The sequence below is a fragment of the Phyllobates terribilis genome, unplaced genomic scaffold (genome assembly GCF_046119375.1).
Source record: "Phyllobates terribilis strain yellow unplaced genomic scaffold, ASM4611937v1 Scaffold_1__5_contigs__length_1240528914, whole genome shotgun sequence".
Lineage (NCBI taxonomy): Eukaryota > Metazoa > Chordata > Amphibia > Anura > Dendrobatidae > Phyllobates > Phyllobates terribilis.
This window is the reverse complement of record NW_027362761.1, coordinates 542,756,652-542,775,849: the sequence shown is the minus strand read 5'-3', so window position 1 is coordinate 542,775,849 and position 19,198 is coordinate 542,756,652. Positions and strand designations below refer to the sequence as shown.

The following is a 19,198-nucleotide window of genomic DNA, read 5'->3' as shown; positions in this document are numbered from 1 at the left end:
TTGGTTACTATGCTAATTGCATATTGTACTAAAGCTAGCTAGATGTTGATTTAAAGAGCCCCCTGCTATACCACCTATTTAAATTGATTAAATGCACAAACAATGAGACCTGAGCCCTGTGGAATAATATCCTCCCTAATCCTTGATCTGTGAATGTGTTCTTCAGAGGACAATTGCAACTATTTTTAAGGGACATATGCCTCTGTAGCAGGTTGACTTTACAGGAAGAATCAAAGATCAGAGACACTGGTCAGGGCAGCAGATTGGTAGCATGGCTCAATCCATAGAGACACAGATTTGGATTCTACATGATTCCGGCCTAAGGGTATATGGCCCTGACTGGAAGGATACGGATCTGCTCCATTGACCATCAGAGAACTCATGGGTACATTTCGGGAAACAAGGTTGGGACGATGAAGTCACCTGGCCCCATGGACATGTTGTTTCGGGTTGCCAGGTGGGACCCTCCTCGCCTGGAACCCATGGAGCCATTCAGAGAAGCCAGATTGGGACCAGCCGGTCATCTGGCCCCATGGAAACTCTAGGAGAGGCCAGGGTGGGACCCTCGGGTCTCCTGGCCTTGTACCTCGATGGACTGCTAGCTTCCTAAGCTTGCCACTACCTTACCTCTGTTGGGGCCCGCCAGAAGCGGGGGGGCCACTGGTTAATGTAGTTCGCCTTGGAAGTCCCAAAGTCGCAGCTGTACTATCCCGGGCGGGTGAGAACTGTGTATTGTTGTACCATCTTGGATATTTGCTGGGACTGTTCTGTGTGTTTATTGTTCGTTTGGTGGTTCAATAAAATTATTGCCATACTGTTTTACCCTCACCCTGTGTTGTCTGAGTAGTGTTACGCCCACAGAAGACCCCGTGTCTTCACACTGTGGTTATAACATAAATGCGTGTTTCTGGAGTAGCCCCTTTTATATGGGCACTATGGGTGGGGACGATCTCATTCATTACTAGGCATAGCCCCTGTCGGAGCTGTTATAAGTGACCACCAGATTGTGTTGCTCCACAGATGCCACGGCTGATTGTGACATATAACACACTTTATAGGAAATTTGTGTAACATTTTTAGGGCCCTAAAGTCAGTAATAAGCTTTCCAGTCCAATTAGCACCTGATTTCTGTCTCGTACACCTCTGCACAGTTTTCGAGTCCCTTCTCGCTCCATGTCTGCATGAGAATTGCTGCTGTACAGATATTACTGACCGAGCAAAGGACGTTCCCACCATCACTGTCCTGATTGTCCTGCTCCATTGTAGCCATCATCGGCTTTCTAGGATCCTGTCTCCTGCGTACGGCCGTGCCTCAAAGTAATACTAAAGGGAATAAATACATCAGTTGCCTTCTGTCGCATACTTATTTTCTTATCATTGGGAAGGCTCAGTCTTCAGTCTCTCCATGAATTGTGACATTTTGGGCTTCTGGAAATGTGAGGAAGAGTAATCATGATGTTCTTATTTACTAGAGTCATCTCCTGGTGTGAATGAGGTGAAGATTGAGGAGAAGCCTCCTGCCGAGCGTCACACATTGGTCTCCTGGGAGCAGGTGAGCGAGATCATACACTACAGTAACACTGCATAACCAATGTGCAGTATACATATGGTAATGCATTATTTATCCCATACTGATCCTGCATTATGCTCCAGAGCTGCACTCACTATTCTGCTGGTGCAGTCACTGTGTACATACATTACATTACTGATCCTGTACTTACTGATCCTGAGTTACATCCTGTATTATACTCCAGAGCTGCACTCACTATTCTGCTGGTGCAGTCACTGTGTACATACATTACATTACTGATCCTGAGTTACATCCTGTGTTATACTCCAGAGCTGCACTCACTATTCTACTGGTGCAGTCACTGTGTACATACATTACATTACTGATCCTGAGTTACATGCTGTGTTATACTCCAGAGCTGCACTCACTATTCTACTGGTGCAGTCACTGTGTACATACATTAAATTACTTATCCTGTACTGATCCTGAGTTACATCCTGTATTATACTCCAGAGCTGCACTCACTATTCTGCTGGTGCAGTTACTGTGTACATACATTACATTACTAATCCTGAACTGATCCTGAGTTACAGCCTGTATTATACTCCAGAGCTGCACTCACTATTCTGCTGGTGCAGTCACTGTGTACATATATTACATTACTGATCCTGAGTTACATCCTGTATTATACTCCAGAGCTACACTCACTATTCTGCTGGTGCAGTCACTGTGTACATACATTATACTTCTGATCCTGTACTGATCCTGAGTTATATCCTGTATTATACTCCAGAGCTGCACTCACTATTCTGCTGGTGGTGTCACTGTGTACATACATTACATTACTGATCCTGTACTGATCTTGAGTTATATCCTGTATTATACTCCAGAGCTGCACTCACTATTCTGCTGGTGCAGATATTTCACCACGGTATACACTGTATACATACAGCACTACCTATCCTCTGTTCGCTGATGTTTGTGCCGGACTTCTTAAATCTGACATTTCAATATCCTTAATATTAGGAATCTAAGACATGATTGTCATTTGATTTGAGTTTAGCACACAGACACTTTATTGCCCAATTACCATCTAATAGTTCTAATGTCTTATAGTCTGATTAAAAAATAACAACAAAATAATAATAAGTTATTGGAGACTTATAGAGAGGAAAATAGGAATCTGAGAATCCAAAGACCACAAATGGAAGATTTGTACCTAATTGTGTATTGTCATATACAGATGTCATATGGAATGCAGAAAGAACAATCTACGTGTATTTCACCTTTTTGCAAAGTTTAACATTTTGTATAAACTCCCAAAAAATAAAAAGGAAAAAAAAATGTTGGCATCGCCACAGTTGTAACGTCCTGGAGAATCATATCGCCAGATCTTTTTTACCATATAAACAAATCCCCCAAAAAACAATGACGGAATTTAATTTTTTTTTTGTCATTTCCTACTTGAATTTTTTCCCCCTGTTTTTTTTTTAGGACATTATATAGTAAAATGAATGGTGTCATTCAAAGCAATGTAGATGGAAAAATTAAAAAACTATGGCTCTAGGGGGGATAGAAGGAAAAAACAAAAAATGTAGACCAATTTCCGTTTCAGTCCATAAGGTGAAATAAAAAGCCCTAATCCCTCTCATTTTTTAGCACAGGTCGTATCGTGCCGCCGGTCAGTCCACATAAATGGACACTTACACTTTTTGTCCGTCTTGGAGAGCTCCTCCATAATCAGTACCCACCCGAATCACCTATGATCCCCCCCTTCTCCAGGAGAAGCCTGAGTTTTTAAAATGCTAATTCCATTAATTTCTACAGAGTTCAAGCTGATGGCAATGTGCATCGGGCGTCATCTGCTCCAACAGGTTTTTTTTTCGATTACTTTTAAAAAATTTTGGTTGATTAAAAAAAACTTTGCAAATGGATTCCTTTGTCATCTCTTTCGGTAAGCATGAACTGCATGACAGTGGATGCAACTGTATGATGTAAAATCTACCACAAGGGGGCAGTAGTGGATCACGTTGATTATGGACAGATGGTTTTCTGTTACAGTGTGTAATCCTAAGCGTATAATTCAGTGCCGGTGAGCAAAGAAAACTAGACTCTGAACCCGCAAAGCAAAAGTGAGATTATAGGGTTATGTAAGAGGTTGTGTAACCAGCCGTGTGAGCCAGTCACACAGAGAGACGACCAGGAGCGCAGGTAGACCTCACTAAATCTGCCTGCCATTATCCAGGAGTTATCTTAAAGGGGTTATCAGGTGTACAAAACCCTTTTGCAGGTTCCCTGTTTGAGAGTTAGTAGAGCGGAGGTCCCGTTCAGGATCCTCATCTCATGGCTGAGCGGAGAAGGTCACACAAAGCATCTGCCGTCCGTTCCTGCATTGCACATACAACCTATTAGTCTGTATGGTGACCGTGTAGTAAGTAAAGAGGTTTAACAATTTCGGAAAAACTCTTGTTAAAAAACAAACAGGGCTTTACTCACCCTCCCCGGTTCCAGTGTTGTGTCTCCGCTGATGCTCCCAGTGTCACATCAACAATGCTGCAGCCAATAACTGAGCTCAATGGCTCGAATTGAGTAGACAACACTAACCACTGACCTCACCGATTGTCCGCAGAGCTGACTACTTGACATCAGCACTGCAGACAATAACAGACATCAGGAGCAGCGGTGGAGGAGACTCGGCACTGGACCGGAGGAGGGTGAGTAAAATGCACTACTGCTGGGGAAAAGGGGCCAACCTCTTTACAGACATCATTTTTATTCTCTAGTCCGTGAACTTCCACCTCATCATGCGTCACAGTGTGCAGGCATCACTGCCGTAATATGTAGTCCGTGAACTTACACTGCTGATTATGCGTCACAGTGTGCAGGCATCACTGCCGTAATAATTATTGCCTGCTGTTTTTTTGCCTAGAAATACTCCTGTATGCTACCGGAAGATCTGAAGAACTTCTATCTGATGACAAATGGCTTCCACATGTCCTGGTCTGTGAAGCTGGACGGTGCGTCTTCTCCTCTGTTCTGTACACTCGGCAGTAGTTCTGGAGAGTTATATATTTTGTGGGTTAATGGCTGGAACTCTGTTCCCTCTGACAGGTAGCCCAGTTCAGGTTGGCTCGATGGTAATCAATAGCATTTCCAATCTGATTCACTTAAGAGGATCCTCGTCCTACTCGCTGCCCCACTCCCCGACCCTCGCAGACCTGGATGACGACTCTGACGAGGAAGGTACGGAAACTAATGCTTATGTGGATTCTTTCTTGGCTCCAGGGTGGGGGATCCTTTGCCGCCCCTGATAAGCTCTTGCAGAATCTTGAGACCTCCTAAGAAGTGACAGTATATGAAACCAAAAAAATATCACCTTTCTCAAGGAAGGGAAGAAGTGCTATAACCTCCATAGTGCCTCATCTAAATGTCTAAGATAATAATAGTCAGGAACCTTCAGGTTGTCTTTGAGGATGAATGCATCACTGTATTATCGGAAGGCTGCTATATTAGCAGAAGCCGCACAATTTCCTGTTAGTAATCAGAAGATCCAGCTATGATCTACCTTCAGCAACACACAACCTTCTTTACCAGCGTATGTGAACAAAACTAACCATGTGTAATGTGTATCTCTTCATGCTAACTTTGTAGAAGAAGCACAACAACAAGATAAAACTGTGTAATTTGGCCAGTACATCAGTATTCTGTCAGCACTATAGATGCTGGAACTACCTTTCGCCTCTTAGCATGCATTGCTCTTGCCATCGTTCTATGATTTTTCTGCCCTGAACTGAAAGCCCTTCACGCTCTTATGCCTGTGTGCAGTTTGAAAGACAAGAAAAAATGTGAGACACAGCACCCACTTACTTTAGAGAGAGAGCCCCATCCCCAATATTGGTAACAAGAAGTATAAAGTATGACAGAAGGGAGACACCTAGTGGCCGGCTCTTTGGAGTCATTTTTCTGGGGGTGGAACAAGTTCATTTGAGATTATAATGATTAGCAGATTGTCTCTTGATCACATCATCTATCACGTGAGATCACGTCGTGTGAAGGTGCAGAGATCATTCGAAAAATAGTCTAAGATTTAAAAAATGAAATTAAAAATAAATGTAATAGTATTGCCCCCGACAACATGAAAAGAATGTCACTCACTACGCACAGAGCACAACTGACCAAACCAATCAACAATGTGCATGACGGGAAAATAAAAACATATATTACTTTATTAAAGATCAAAAATGCATAAAACTGCTTGTATAGCAAAAGGGAAAAGACAGCAAAAAAGTACACAACCACAAAAAAACAGAGAGGTGGGTGAGACAAATGTGATGTTGAATGAAGGAATAAAGGATCTGCCTGAAAAGAGTTGTAAAATCAAAAAACAGCCCACAAAAAATAAAAATAAGCAGCGCATTAATCCCAGCATATAGAAAGAAATGGTATATAAAGGATCACCTACCAACACACACACACTCCGATGCTTGTTTCGCCAATTGCTTCATCTGGGGTTGCTGTTGTGAGTCCCGTTTTTTTTTTTTTTTTAGAGTGCCTGATATCAAAACAATTGGCACAAACAATAACCAATGAAATATAATTAATAACACACATATCCAGAGGTCAATCACCAATACAAGGTGGAAGCTGGTGCATGCGCATAAAGGTCTGCTGTGCCAAGTGACAGATCACATCCTGTTCAAGCGGGTTAAGGTACCAAACTGCAGAAAAGCAATAGCCACGTGGCTGGGTGAGCTGACCGGCGTGGCCTCATGTCATCCCACACAGCTGGGAATATGATACTACAGTACGGAAAGCAGTCGTAAGTAGCATAAATGCGAAACAGCACACCAATTATACATGATTAAAAGCTAAACTGACGTGATCGCCAGTCACATGATTTTATTTTGTGAACACGCTTTACACCTCGCTCAGACATGATGTAACCTGTCGTGCCCTTTATGTGCATGCGCTGCTGCGTGAGATCGTGTGTGTTGGTTTGAAAACGTTGTGTATTGTCGCGTTCTTTCACAATCGATTAATGTGCTGCTCATCTTTATTATTTTTGTCTGTTTTCGGCCTTGGCACCTTTCTTTTTCAGGCAGGTCGTCTCTTCCTTCTAGTTATGGACATTGTGCTGGCTCTGCACTTGCACTTTATAGCTACGCCGATCATGTCCTATTGATGCGCCTGTCTGTTAGACTCTCTTGTACTGATGTATTTATCTGTTTATTCATCTTATGTAATCATTCAGCAGCACATGTGGACCTGCCACTGCCACCAATCTGTTTTATTGACCCACACTAAGTGTAAAACTCAGCTTTGCCACATAATAGCTTATTAATGCTTCTCTTTTCTTCTCCTTTCTTTCTGAAGGGCTCTCGGAAAAGCCACACTTTGATTCCCGGAACATGATCTTTGAGTTGGATCCTTGTGATGGAAATGGGAAAGTGTGTCTGGTTTACAGAAAGCACCCAGCAGGTTGGCAGAGGCTTCATATTGTGTGTGGAATCACAGAGGACCTGACCTCCGCACCGAGGGGGCCATCGCGGGGTTTATTTTGTCATTGGACTGATGACAGATGATGAGCGAGTCCCATTGTCCTTTGTAATGTCTCTGGTTGCTGTTTGTATACTGGTTGTACTGGGACTTGTGCCTAATGCACCAGCCCTGCGGTAACATGTGCCTCTCCAGAAACCTAGAATGAGTGGGGTCAGTGCTGGGAAGCCAGCGGTCACATGTAGGGCGCCCACTGTACTCACTGGCTCTGTATCACTTATTGTAATCAATTAGTGTTCATATTCCCCTAACTAGTGGGCAAATCACCCTACGTAATGAGTGGACTTCTGTATTACCATATATAATTGATCTTACATACGGTATATCTGTATGTAGTCTGGGAAGGTCTACATCACCCTATATAGTCAGTAGACGTCCCCAGGGAGTGGCTGGTCGTCCGCTCGGCCCCATGGGAGTGGCTGGTCGTCCGCTCGGCCCCATGGGAGTGGCTGGTCGTCCGCTCGGCCCCATGGGAGTGGCTGGTCGTCCGCTCGGCCCCATGGGAGTGGCTGGTCGTCCGCTCGGCCCCATGGGAGTGGCTGGTCGTCCGCTCGGCCCCATGGGAGTGGCTGGTCGTCCGCTCGGCCCCATGGGAGTGGCTGGTCGTCCGCTCGGCCCCATGGGAGTGGCTGGTCGTCCGCTCGGCCCCATGGGAGTGGCTGGTCGTCCGCTCGGCCCCATGGGAGTGGCTGGTCGTCCGCTCGGCCCCATGGGAGTGGCTGGTCGTCCGCTCGGCCCCATGGGAGTGGCTGGTCGTCCGCTCGGCCCCATGGGAGTGGCTGGTCGTCCGCTCGGCCCCATGGGAGTGGCTGGTCGTCCGCTCGGCCCCATGGGAGTGGCTGGTCGTCCGCTCGGCCCCATGGGAGTGGCTGGTCGTCCGCTCGGCCCCATGGGAGTGGCTGGTCGTCCGCTCGGCCCCATGGGAGTGGCTGGTCGTCCGCTCGGCCCCATGGGAGTGGCTGGTCGTCCGCTCGGCCCCATGGGAGTGGCTGGTCGTCCGCTCGGCCCCATGGGAGTGGCTGGTCGTCCGCTCGGCCCCATGGGAGTGGCTGGTCGTCCGCTCGGCCCCATGGGAGTGGCTGGTCGTCCGCTCGGCCCCATGGGAGTGGCTGGTCGTCCGCTCGGCCCCATGGGAGTGGCTGGTCGTCCGCTCGGCCCCATGGGAGTGGCTGGTCGTCCGCTCGGCCCCATGGGAGTGGCTGGTAGTCCGCTCGGCCCCATGGGAGTGGCTGGTCGTCCGCTCGGCCCCATGGGAGTGGCTGGTCGTCCGCTCGGCCCCATGGGAGTGGCTGGTCGTCCGCTCGGCCCCATGGGAGTGGCTGGTCGTCCGCTCGGCCCCATGGGAGTGGCTGGTCGTCCGCTCGGCCCCATGGGAGTGGCTGGTCGTCAGCTCGGCCCCATCGGAGTGGCTTGTCGTCCGCTCGGCCCCAAGGGAGTGGTTGGTCGTCAGCTCGGCCCCAAGTGTGTGGCTGGTCGGCCGCTGCGCCCCAAGGGGGCGGTATTTAATGTCTTGATATCACATGGTGCCTCTATTGTGACATTATCCCATCATGTTTGGGGATCCATGGTTACAAAATGTATAATAACATTCACCTGAGAATTGCTAAGCAGTACATTTGGGCTTGGTCATGCAGAATCTGGTCCTGTGTTCTTCTTCCACTAGGGCAGACGACATGTGAGCCTACTATCTGGTTCCTGGACCGTGCGCTCTTCTGGCATTTCCTTACAGACACATTTTCGGCTTATTACCGGATACTTCTGTGTCACCTGGGGCTTCCACAGTGGCAGTACTCCTTCACCAGCTACGGGCTGAGCCCGACCGCTAAGGTCTGCAGTCTCTCATCTCACTGTGCAAAAAGGGATTTGTTCTTAATGCATTAGAACGCTGTATACAGATGACAAGTCTACACCACATCCTCACTGACATCACCTGTATGGTCCTGAGCTACTGCCTGTACTATACTCCAGATCTGTAGCCACAGTGTACAGGCTCTACAGCTGAAATCACAGCTGAAATCTCCCAGCAGTCACTGCTTGTTCAATATCTGCACAGAGCGTGTTCTAGTACTTCGAAATTTTGGAAATGCCATCTTTACACCGGGAAACGTACAGTCATATGATGTGAGAAAAAGTAACTGTCCACCAGCATCATGTGTGTCTGACCACAATGTATCCAAATGTAATGTATGTACACAGTGACTGCACCAGCAGAATAGTGAGTGCAGCTCTGCAGTATAATACAGGATGTAACTCAGGATCAGTACAGCATAAGTAATGTAATGTATGTACACAGTGACTGCACCAGCAGAATAGTGAGTGCAGCTCTGGGGTATAATACAGGATGTAAGTCAGGATCAGTACAGGATCAGTAATGTAATGTATGTACACAGTGACTCCACCAGCAGAATAGTGAATGCAGCTCTGGAGTATAATACAGGATGTAAGTCAGGATCAGTACAGGATCAGTAATGTATGTACACAGTGACCCCACCAGCAGAATAGTGAGTGCAGCTCTGGAGTATAATACAGGATGTAAGTCAGGATCAGTAATGTAATGTATGTACACAGTGACTGCACCAGCAGAATAGTGAGTGCAGCTCTGGAGTATAATACAGGATGTAAGTCAGGATCAGTAATGTAATGTATGTACACAGTGACTGCACCAGCAGAATAGTGAGTGCAGCTCTGGAGTATAATACAGGATGTAACTCAGGATCAGTAATGTAATGTATGTACACAGTGACTGCACCAGCAGAATAGTGAGTGCAGCTCTGGAGTATAATACAGGATGTAACTCAGGATCAGTACAGGATAAGTAATGTAATGTGTGTACACAATGACCGCAGCAGCAGAATAGTGAGTGCAGCTCTGTAGTATAATACAGGATGTAACACAGGATCAGTACAGGATCAGTAATGTAATGTATGTACACAGTGACTGCACCAGCAGAATAGTGAGTGCAGCTCTGGAGTATAATACAGGATGTAACTCAGGATCAGTAATGTAATGTATGTACACAGTGACTGCACCAGCAGAATAGTGAATGCGGCTCTGGAGTATAATACAGGATGTAACTCAGGATCAGTAATGTAATGTGTGTACACAGTGACCCCACCAGCAGAATAGTGAGTGCAGCTCTGGAGTATAATACAGGATGTAACTCAGGATCAGCACAGGATCAGTAATGTATGTACACAGTGACCCCACCAGCAGAATAGTGAGTGCAGCTCTGGAGTATAATACAGGATGTAAGTCAGGATCAGTAATGTAATGTATGTACACAGTGACCGCACCAGCAGAATAGTGAGTGCAGCTCTGGGGTGTAATACAGGATGTAACTCAGGATCAGTGCAGGATCAGTAATGTAATGTATGTACACAGTGACTGCACCAGCAGAATAGTGAGTGCAGCTCTGGAGTATAATACAGGATGTAACACAGGATCAGTAATGTAATGTATGTACACAGTGACTGCACCAGCAGAATAGTGAGTGCAGCTCTGGAGTATAATACAGGATGTAACTCGGGATCAGTAATGTAATGTATGTACACAGTGACCGCACCAGCAGAATAGTGAGTGCAGCTCTGGAGTATAATACAGGATGTAACTCAGGATCAGCACAGGATCAGTAATGTATGTACACAGTGACCGCACCAGCAGAATAGTGAGTGCAGCTCTGGAGTATAACACAGGTTGTTTTTTCAATGTGACACAGCTGTCTTTCCCCGATGATGGTGATGAAGCATCCTCTCCTCCTCTGTGTACACAGTTACTATGCTTTGCTATGTATCTGAGCATCCTAAGGGTATGTATGTGCATACGATCAGTAAACGCTGTGGATTGGACGCAGCGCTCTGATGTTACAGCATAGTGGATGGGATTTCAAGAAATCCCATGCCCACTATACGTCTCTGCTTCTGTGGATCACCCACTAGTCTCCGCAAGAGAAATTAGATCAATACAATGTATTGATTGTGGTGAATCCGCATGGTTCAATGAACACAAGCGGATTAATCTGCGTACAGCGCGTTGGACACAGCATAAAGTATAGTGCGTTCAAAGCGCTGACAGTACGGATAGTCTGCACATACCCTTAGAGAGCTTGCAGGCAGCGAATATAGTAGAGAGTCACTTATCCTGTTGAAGAACATGACAGATATTATCTCCTGAGCCTGAAGTGGCTGATATCAGGGATCACTAGGTCCTTTGTAACACAGTGCATGTTATGTCAGCCTGCAGCCTATGAGACTATAGGTATAGGGATGCCATCAGTTATCCTGTGCAGATTTTGATCATTAGTCCCTGACATTTTGTCATTCTCCTGGCAGCAATGGATGAACATGTACAAGCCTATCACGTTCAGCCCGCTGCAGCTGTCCGAGGAGCCAGACTCGTTCATCAACAAACTGGACCCAAACAAGATTTTCAAGGGCAAAAACAAGACCCCAGTAACCAAGAAGAAATTGCCCGGACCACCCACAGGATATCAGAAGAATCCACTTCCTTCCTCAAAAAAATCAGAGCAGTCTGGTATGCCCCGTAAGTGATCATTACCCGCCACTCATTATGAAGGGTTCCAGACGGTGCCAAAATAGATATGAACAAATCTGTTCCCATGACCCTGGTCAGGCGGTCACATCAGTAGTCCATGTGCACTAGATGGGAGCCCCGCGACCTGCCTCCTACCTGCTGGGATCCCGGCGCCTCTTATGATTTGTAGGTCCGGCTTCACATCATTTCTTTATAGTGACACACATGAGTAAGTGGAGGCCAAGGGGATTCCAGTAGGTAGAAGACGGGTCGCATGGCTCCTGTCCGGTGAGGATGGACTACTGACATAGTCGCTGGACCTGGGTCCTGGGAATCGATTCACCCGTCTATATCTAAAATGATCGCCAATGCAACCGAGAATGTAAATTGGCTACAAAAGTTTTTAGAATTCGGAGTTAAAGGGTATTTAAAGTGTTCTTTCAGAAAAAGCTCCTCACCTATGCATCACCTGATACTGCAGCTCCGCTCCATTGTAAGGAAATGAGATGTAATGCTACAAAACCCGTAAACAGGTGTTTGGGGGAAAAAAAAAGACCTGGAGCCTTTCTGCTAAAACATTGATTTAGAACCTAACATTTTGAATGGCTGGAATCACTGCTAGATGGAGCTTAATATATTTCTACATTCAGCATGTGTTCACGATGAAATGGAGCACGCTTGGACTCACTGAAATGCAGAGAGATCCACTGTGTAATATACAGCTGACCTCCTTAGATGTTACAGTCCACTGACCCCAGCATCTAAACAGTTTGACAGAAGGAGAATGCTCCTTCAGTCACCCAACTGGCCTCGGCGAAACATTATAGTTTGGTTCCAGCTGGTAATCTAATAAAGGCCTGTAATTGTGCCATCTTAGTACTCCTAATAAGCCCATCCAGGGGAAAGGACTTTCCAGGAAACCACCAACTAATACAGTGTATTGTAATAGTGGTCAAACACATTTTCGAACTTCATAGAGGGACTAAAACAAATGTAATAAAATGTTCAAAAATATTAAAAAAAAATGAGCAAATAGTAAAACTTTGTAACATAAAAAAATGGGTATCTCTATGACAATAATAGTTGGAACTAATTAAATATTACATTATTCATCTTGCATGGTGAATGTCATGAAAAACAAATAACTGAATTGCTGTTTTTTTGGCCACTTCACTTTCCAGATATAGAAAAACTAAAAATTGATCATAAACTTGCCTATACCCCAAAAAAATAAATCACACCTTGCCTTTCTTAAAAGCACATCATCACACTGATCCAATGCTGGAAAATAAAAAAAACTAAAGTATTTCTCTAAATAAGGTGACACATATCAAAACTTCCCTTTTTTCTACAAATAGGAAAACATAGCAAAAATTTTTATAAACATTGTATTGTCATGATATTACTGACCCACGGAATAAAGTCATTTTTACCACACAAGGAACATGGTAAAAACAGAACCCCCCCCCCCCTCCAAAAAAAAACCCAGATCTATGCCCCCCACCCCCCAAATAAATTATGTTACTGTTTTTTTCTATTTACTCTACAGTAATGCGCACCATGGAAAAAAAAATCAAACTTTTCATTTCACCATTTCTACTCTCTTTCTGTCTTATTTATTTAGATTTGTATATACATTGTGGTTATTGGATGTAAATTTTACATTTTTTTTTTTCTAATTTATTTTCTATTTAAGTCACCTGAAAATAAACCTAACTACCGAGCAATGACACTGTTTTCTAACTTTCTTTATACAGTCAGATGACCGCGTTAATTGGATATCCCAGGTAGCTGAGCTATAGCTATGAAATCAATCGCAGTTACTCTATGCTTGTGAATGACGTGATTCTGAACTATTGGGGTTTGTTCAGACATGTTATTAATATTTTTTATAGAAAGCTGTTTTTTTTATACTTGGATACAGCTATGATCAGTGTCTCCAGCTTTTTACTGCATTGTCTTGGGAGTCCTAAGGTAGTCCGAAATCCACTTCTGACTTTTCGGAGGCTCTGGCTTTTTCTCACCTGGGTCCTGCAAATTGATTTGTACCATCTCAGCTTGTGACCACTGCAGCTGCTGATTGGCTGCAGCTTTTACTATGCGTCAGGGGAGACTTCCTTGCTAGGCTGCAGCTGATTAGAAACAACTGATCGACTGCAGCGGTCACTAGTAGACTTGGTGTGATTTAAATTCACAGGATCTCTGGCCGCTGAGAACTAACCTCCTGGAATCTTCGACTCTTCTTCCAAATAGCCAAGCTCGTGCGACGTCATCTGCATCACGACACTATAATCCGCAGACCCTGATTTGTGGCAGTGGTCATCTGATTTAGCATTGTTACGTGATCACCAGGAAATTATGTCATAAAAGGAGCAAAGCTTTTTCCGTGTCATGACCTACTAGATCACTTTCAGTAAAGAACAACTCCAAGAATGAGTAATGAGAAAATACTTCCTATTACATATTCCTTGCACGCATTGCCAGAAAATAAAAGGTTGGTGCCCTTTAAGAGAACTGAACGCCGGCAGTGATTTCATACAGGAATCTCTATCCTTACCCATTTGCCTGTTGATAACTGTTCGGCCCTGACGTCTCCTCCGTATCATAGTAAACATTGGTCACTAAGGATATTGGACAAATATTGGGATGAGCGCCCTTGAGTTAACATGAACTTTTGCTTAGAAAAAAAATAGCTGTAAGGGTAATCTATGCGGCTTAGAAATAGTATGCACCACAAGTGTCAGGAGACCGAACAAAGCAGTGTGAACAGGCGCCGCTGCCACCTCAGCATTGTTGTGAGGAGGGGTGGACATACTGCATCACACCTGTACAGGGGTCTATGCTGTGCCGATAGTTGTTAACTGTATACTGGCTCAAAGCAATCAGATCTCCGTTGTCTCTGCTGTGTGTGTCCTGTCACCTCTCGACCGACAACCCAGGATATTAATGTGGGTCCTTACATCCAGCATCTGACAGTGCTCATTAGATGTCTCTCATTTGTTTAATTCTTTGCTTTTCCTTCAACTTCATTTTACCCAGGACTCAAACTTGAGGACCTGTTGCATGGAAGGCAGCAACTTTAATAGTGAGCCACAGGGCTGCACTGTTATAAGAGATTTTTTTTTAAATATATACACTACCGTTCAAAAGTTTGGGGTCATTTAGAAATGTCATTATTTTTGAAAGAAAAGCACATTTTTTTTCAATGAAGCTAACATTAAATGAATCAGAAATACACTCAATACATTGTTAATGTGGTAAATGACTATTCTAGCTGCAAATTTCTTGTTTTTTTGCAGTATCTACATAGCTGTATAGAGGCCCATTTCCAACAACCACCACTCCAGTGTTTTAATGGTACATTGTGGTTGCTAACTGTGTAAGAAGGCTAATGGATGTTTAGAAAACCCTTGCACAAGTATGTTAGCCCAACTGAAAATGGTTTGGCTGATTTGAGAAGCTATAAAATTGACCTTCCTTTGAGCTAGCTGAGAATCTGGAGAATTACATTTGTTTGTTCTATGAAACTCTCAAAATGGCCAGAAAGAGACTTTTCATGTGAAACTCGACAGTCTATTCTTGTTCTTAAAAATGAAGGCTATTCCATGCGAGAAATTGCCTAGAAACTGAAGATTTCCTACAACAGTGTGTACTACTCCCTTCAGAGGAGAGCACAAACAGGCTCTAACCAGAGTAGAAAGAGAAGTGGGAGGCCCCGCTGCACAACTGAGCAACAAGACAAGTACATTAGAGTCTCTAGTGTGAGAAATCGACGCCTCACATCTCCTCAACTGGCAGCTTCATTAAATAGCACACGCAAAACGCCAGTGTCAACGTCTACAGTGAAGAGGCGACTCCGGGATGCTGGCCTTCAGGGCAACGTGGCAAAGAAAAAGCCATATCTGAGACTGGCTAATAAAAGGAAAAGATTAATATGGGAAAAAGAACACAGACATTGGACAGAGGAAGATTGGAAAAAAGTTTTATGGACAGACAAATCAAAGTTTGAGGTGCTTGAATCACAGAGAAGAACATTTGTGAGACGCAGAACAACTGAAAAGATGCTGGAAGAGTGCCTGATGCCATCTGTCAAGCATGGTGGAGGTAATGTGATGGTGTGGGGTTGCTTTGGTGCTGGTGGGAGATTTGTACAAGGTAAATGGGATTTTAAATAAGGAAGGCTATCACTCCATTTTGCAACGCCATGCCATACCCTGTGGACAGCGCTTGATTGGAGCCAATTTCATCCTGCAACAGGACAATGACCCAAAGCACACCTCCAAATTATGCATGAACTATTTAGGGAAGAAGCAGGCAGCTGGTATTCTATCTGTAATGGAGTGGCCAGCGCAGTCACCAGATCTCAACCCCATTGAGCTGTTGTGGGAGCAGCTTGACCGTATAGTATGCAAAAAGTGCCCATCAAGCCAATCCAACTTGTGGGAGGGGCTTCAGGAAGCATGGGGGGGAAATGTCTCAAGATTACCTCAGCAAATTAACAGCTAGAATGCCAAAGGTCTGCAATGCTGTAAAGAGAGCATTCTTTGACGAAAGCAAAGTTTGAAGGAGAAAATTATTCTTTCTAATAAAAATCATTATTTCTAACCTTGTCAATGTCTGGACTATATTTCCTAATCATTTTGCTACTCATTTGATAAATAAAAGTATGAGTTATCAAAAAAATTTCTAAGGCATTAGATATACCACAGATCACTGTGAAGATGTCATCAGGAAGTGGCTTAAATTTGGCACAATACTGATAATACCTTGAACTTGATGTCCCTGAAAAATTGATGAAAAGACAAGAAGAAAATTGGTCCAGGAGGCTGCCAAGAGGCCTTCAGCAACATTAAAGGAGCTGCTGGAATTTTTGATAAGTACTGGTTGTGTACTGCACATGACAATAATCTCCTGTATTCTCCATATGTCTGGCTTGTGGGGTAGGGTGGTAACATAGCCTTTTCTTACAAAAAAAAACATCCAAGCTTAGCTATGTTTTACCAAAATCTACATCAAGTCTGCCAAAGGCCTGTGGGAAAATGTTTTATGATCTGGTGAGAGAAAGGTGGAACTTTTTGGACACAATTCCAAAAGGTATGTTTAGCACAAAGCCAACACTGCGCATCACCAAAGAACACCATACCCACAGTAAAGCATGGTGGAGGCAGAATTATGCTTTAGGACTGTTTTTCAGGCTTCCTTCTTATCCTTTCAGAGAAAGGAAAACACCGAGAGGTTAAAAGCCCTCCCCTCCCTCCACCCATAGATAGAAACAGCCAGAGGAAGAGCAGAAGATTCGTACCTGCATGGCGGACTCAGGGTGATCAGGGAGCCCAGCTTCTCCTTCCCCCTGTCCATGGCCGACACCCTCCGAAGGGGGGTGCCTCAGCCAGTGTAGCGCTGCTCCTAGCCAGCGAGCCGCTTCACTCTGGCGAGGGCTCTCGGCTCCGGCACGACGAAGATCCGGTGTACGTGTTCGGCACACTTCCGGTGGCATCATCCGGGCACGCGGGGTAGCACGCACTTTTTGAAAAAATGTAAAGGTGCAGTCAGCGTGTGTTGCTGGGTGGAACACAGGAAGCAGGGAAGATGTCAGACAGGTAGTATAAAAGGCATTATTTGTGTCAGATTCCCCTGCTGAGCCGGAGACTAGGAAAGCAGACACCCCATCAGAGCAACCCATGGTGCACGTGAGTGGGGGTGGTTAGTTAACACATGGTAGGGATCAATTTACAGTGCCTGATATTGTAAGGGTCTCCCTGCCCCCTAGATAAATAGATGTGTGTCCCTCTATGTTTTATAGGACAGGGGTCCCACTAATCCATCAACAGCTAAAAAGGATAATAAAGCTACAGGGAAGCTGAAAAGATGTGCCATATGCAACAGCAGGCTACCTAAAGCATGGGGGAAGCAGTTAGTACTTGCAAAATTATCAGGGAATAGCAGCCAACCTTTCTCACTGACAAGAAATCCATGATTAGGGAGGAAGTCCGGGCTTCCATCTCCGGTCTAGTCTCCCTGCATATGTCTCAACCAGGGCCCCGTAGAAAGAGGCCAAGGTGGGAGATGGAATTAAGTTCAGAGGAAGAGCTACAGTCCTTCAGATCAGAAGAGGATGAGGAGGAAGAGAGAGCCTCAAATCCGCCGGAGGAAGGGAAAAGATACCTCTCATACGGATGAGCTCCTAAGATCTGTCAGGAACACCATGCTGGTGGAGGAGGCTCAGAAATCTCATTCCATCCAGGATTAGATGTTTGGGGGCCTAAGTAACTCGAAGTAGAGTTTTTCCCGTAAACAACCACATCTGAGCCATGGTCCTTGAGGAGTGGGAGGATGCAGATAAAAGGCTGGTAATACCACGAGACTTTAACCTGTGGCAAAAGTAGCCAAAAAGACTTCAATTCTTTTTTGAAGACTCATCCAGCCTAAAAGAGCCATGGATAAGAAGGCAGATTACCTTTTAAAAAGAATCTGGGAGACTTCGGCAGCCATTATAAAAACCAACATAGCTGGAACCTCAGTCACCAGGTCCATGCACTTATGGGTCGATGATCTAGAGGAACAATTGAGAACAAAGACTCCTAGGGAAAGTATTCTAAGGTCCCTTCCCTTACTTAAATTAGCAACGGGATTCATGGCAGACGCGTCGGCTTAGTCTGCGCAATTAAGCGTGCTATCTGGTTAAAGACATGGTCCGGGGATAGTCAATCAAAAAAACAAACTCTGTTCTATTCCCTTCTCAGGAGCTAGGGCATTCGGGCCTGTTTTAGATGATATTCTTGAGAAAGCATCAGATAAAAAGAAGGGGTTCCCGGAGGACAGGTCACATAGATATCAGCCCTTTTTCTAGAGCCCGTCCCTTCCGCAGACCAGATTGTAAAGGGAAAGGGAAAACTGGTAGATGGAGTTACCCCAAAGGAGGCAGGGTTAAAGGCCCCCCTTTTGGCTCGGGGTTAGGTTCAGGAAGACAATTATTCTATGCGTGTGGGGGGGCAACTAAGGTCATCCATCGGGGGCTGTCAGGAGATTTTGCGAGATCAGTGGGTTTTAAGAACTGTATCATAGGGGTACAGGATAGAGTTCTCCCAGTTCCCACCAGAGAGATTTATCCTAACCGATTCCCAGCCCGCGGCCGATCCCTCTCCCATGTGCTCAGAAAATCAGGATCTATTAAAGATAGGAGCCAATCGGAAACATTCCAGGGGCACTACTCAAGTCTCTTTTCTATCAGGAAGCCCTCCGGGGAGACACGTACGATAATAAACTTAAAACCGTTAAATCGTTGGGTAAGATACAAACGTTTCAAAATTGAGTCAATTAGATCAACCATTCCCCTGAAAGACAGAGACACGGTGATATGTACGCTAGATCTAAGGAAAGCATACTACCATGTTCCCATTCATCGGCGCTATCAAAAATATCTAACATTCGCGATAAAATCCCGGGATCAGATCCATCATTTTCAGTTTCGATGTCTTCCCTTTGGCCTAGCCTCGGCTCCACGGGTTTTCATGAAGCTGGTAGCTGAAATGGTAGCCTATTTAAGGGAAGCAGGGATTATCGTGGTCCCCTACTTCAATGATTACCAGCTATTGGCAAGTT

General features: G+C 44.9%; 1 protein-coding gene across 8 annotated transcripts in view; it reads left to right on the top strand.

Moving 5' to 3' along the window:
• TPGS2 (tubulin polyglutamylase complex subunit 2) overlaps positions 1-19,198 on the top strand; it is a 45,026-nt gene that overhangs the window by 10,106 nt on the left and 15,722 nt on the right. For 5 of the 8 annotated variants that reach the window (XM_073680427.1, XM_073680426.1, XM_073680425.1 and 2 more), the window contains 6 exons: positions 1,473-1,552; positions 4,440-4,527; positions 4,622-4,753; positions 6,884-6,988; positions 8,730-8,893; positions 11,395-11,605. In XM_073680427.1, coding sequence (XP_073536528.1) covers positions 1,473-1,552; positions 4,440-4,527; positions 4,622-4,753; positions 6,884-6,988; positions 8,730-8,893; positions 11,395-11,605 — 780 coding nt within the window. Of the gene's footprint in view, positions 1-1,472; positions 1,553-3,663; positions 3,722-3,800; positions 3,942-4,439; positions 4,528-4,621; positions 4,754-6,883; positions 6,989-8,729; positions 8,894-11,394; positions 11,606-19,198 lie in introns of those variants that run through there. The other 3 variants (XM_073680431.1, XM_073680429.1, XM_073680430.1) reach the window with 3 other exon arrangements.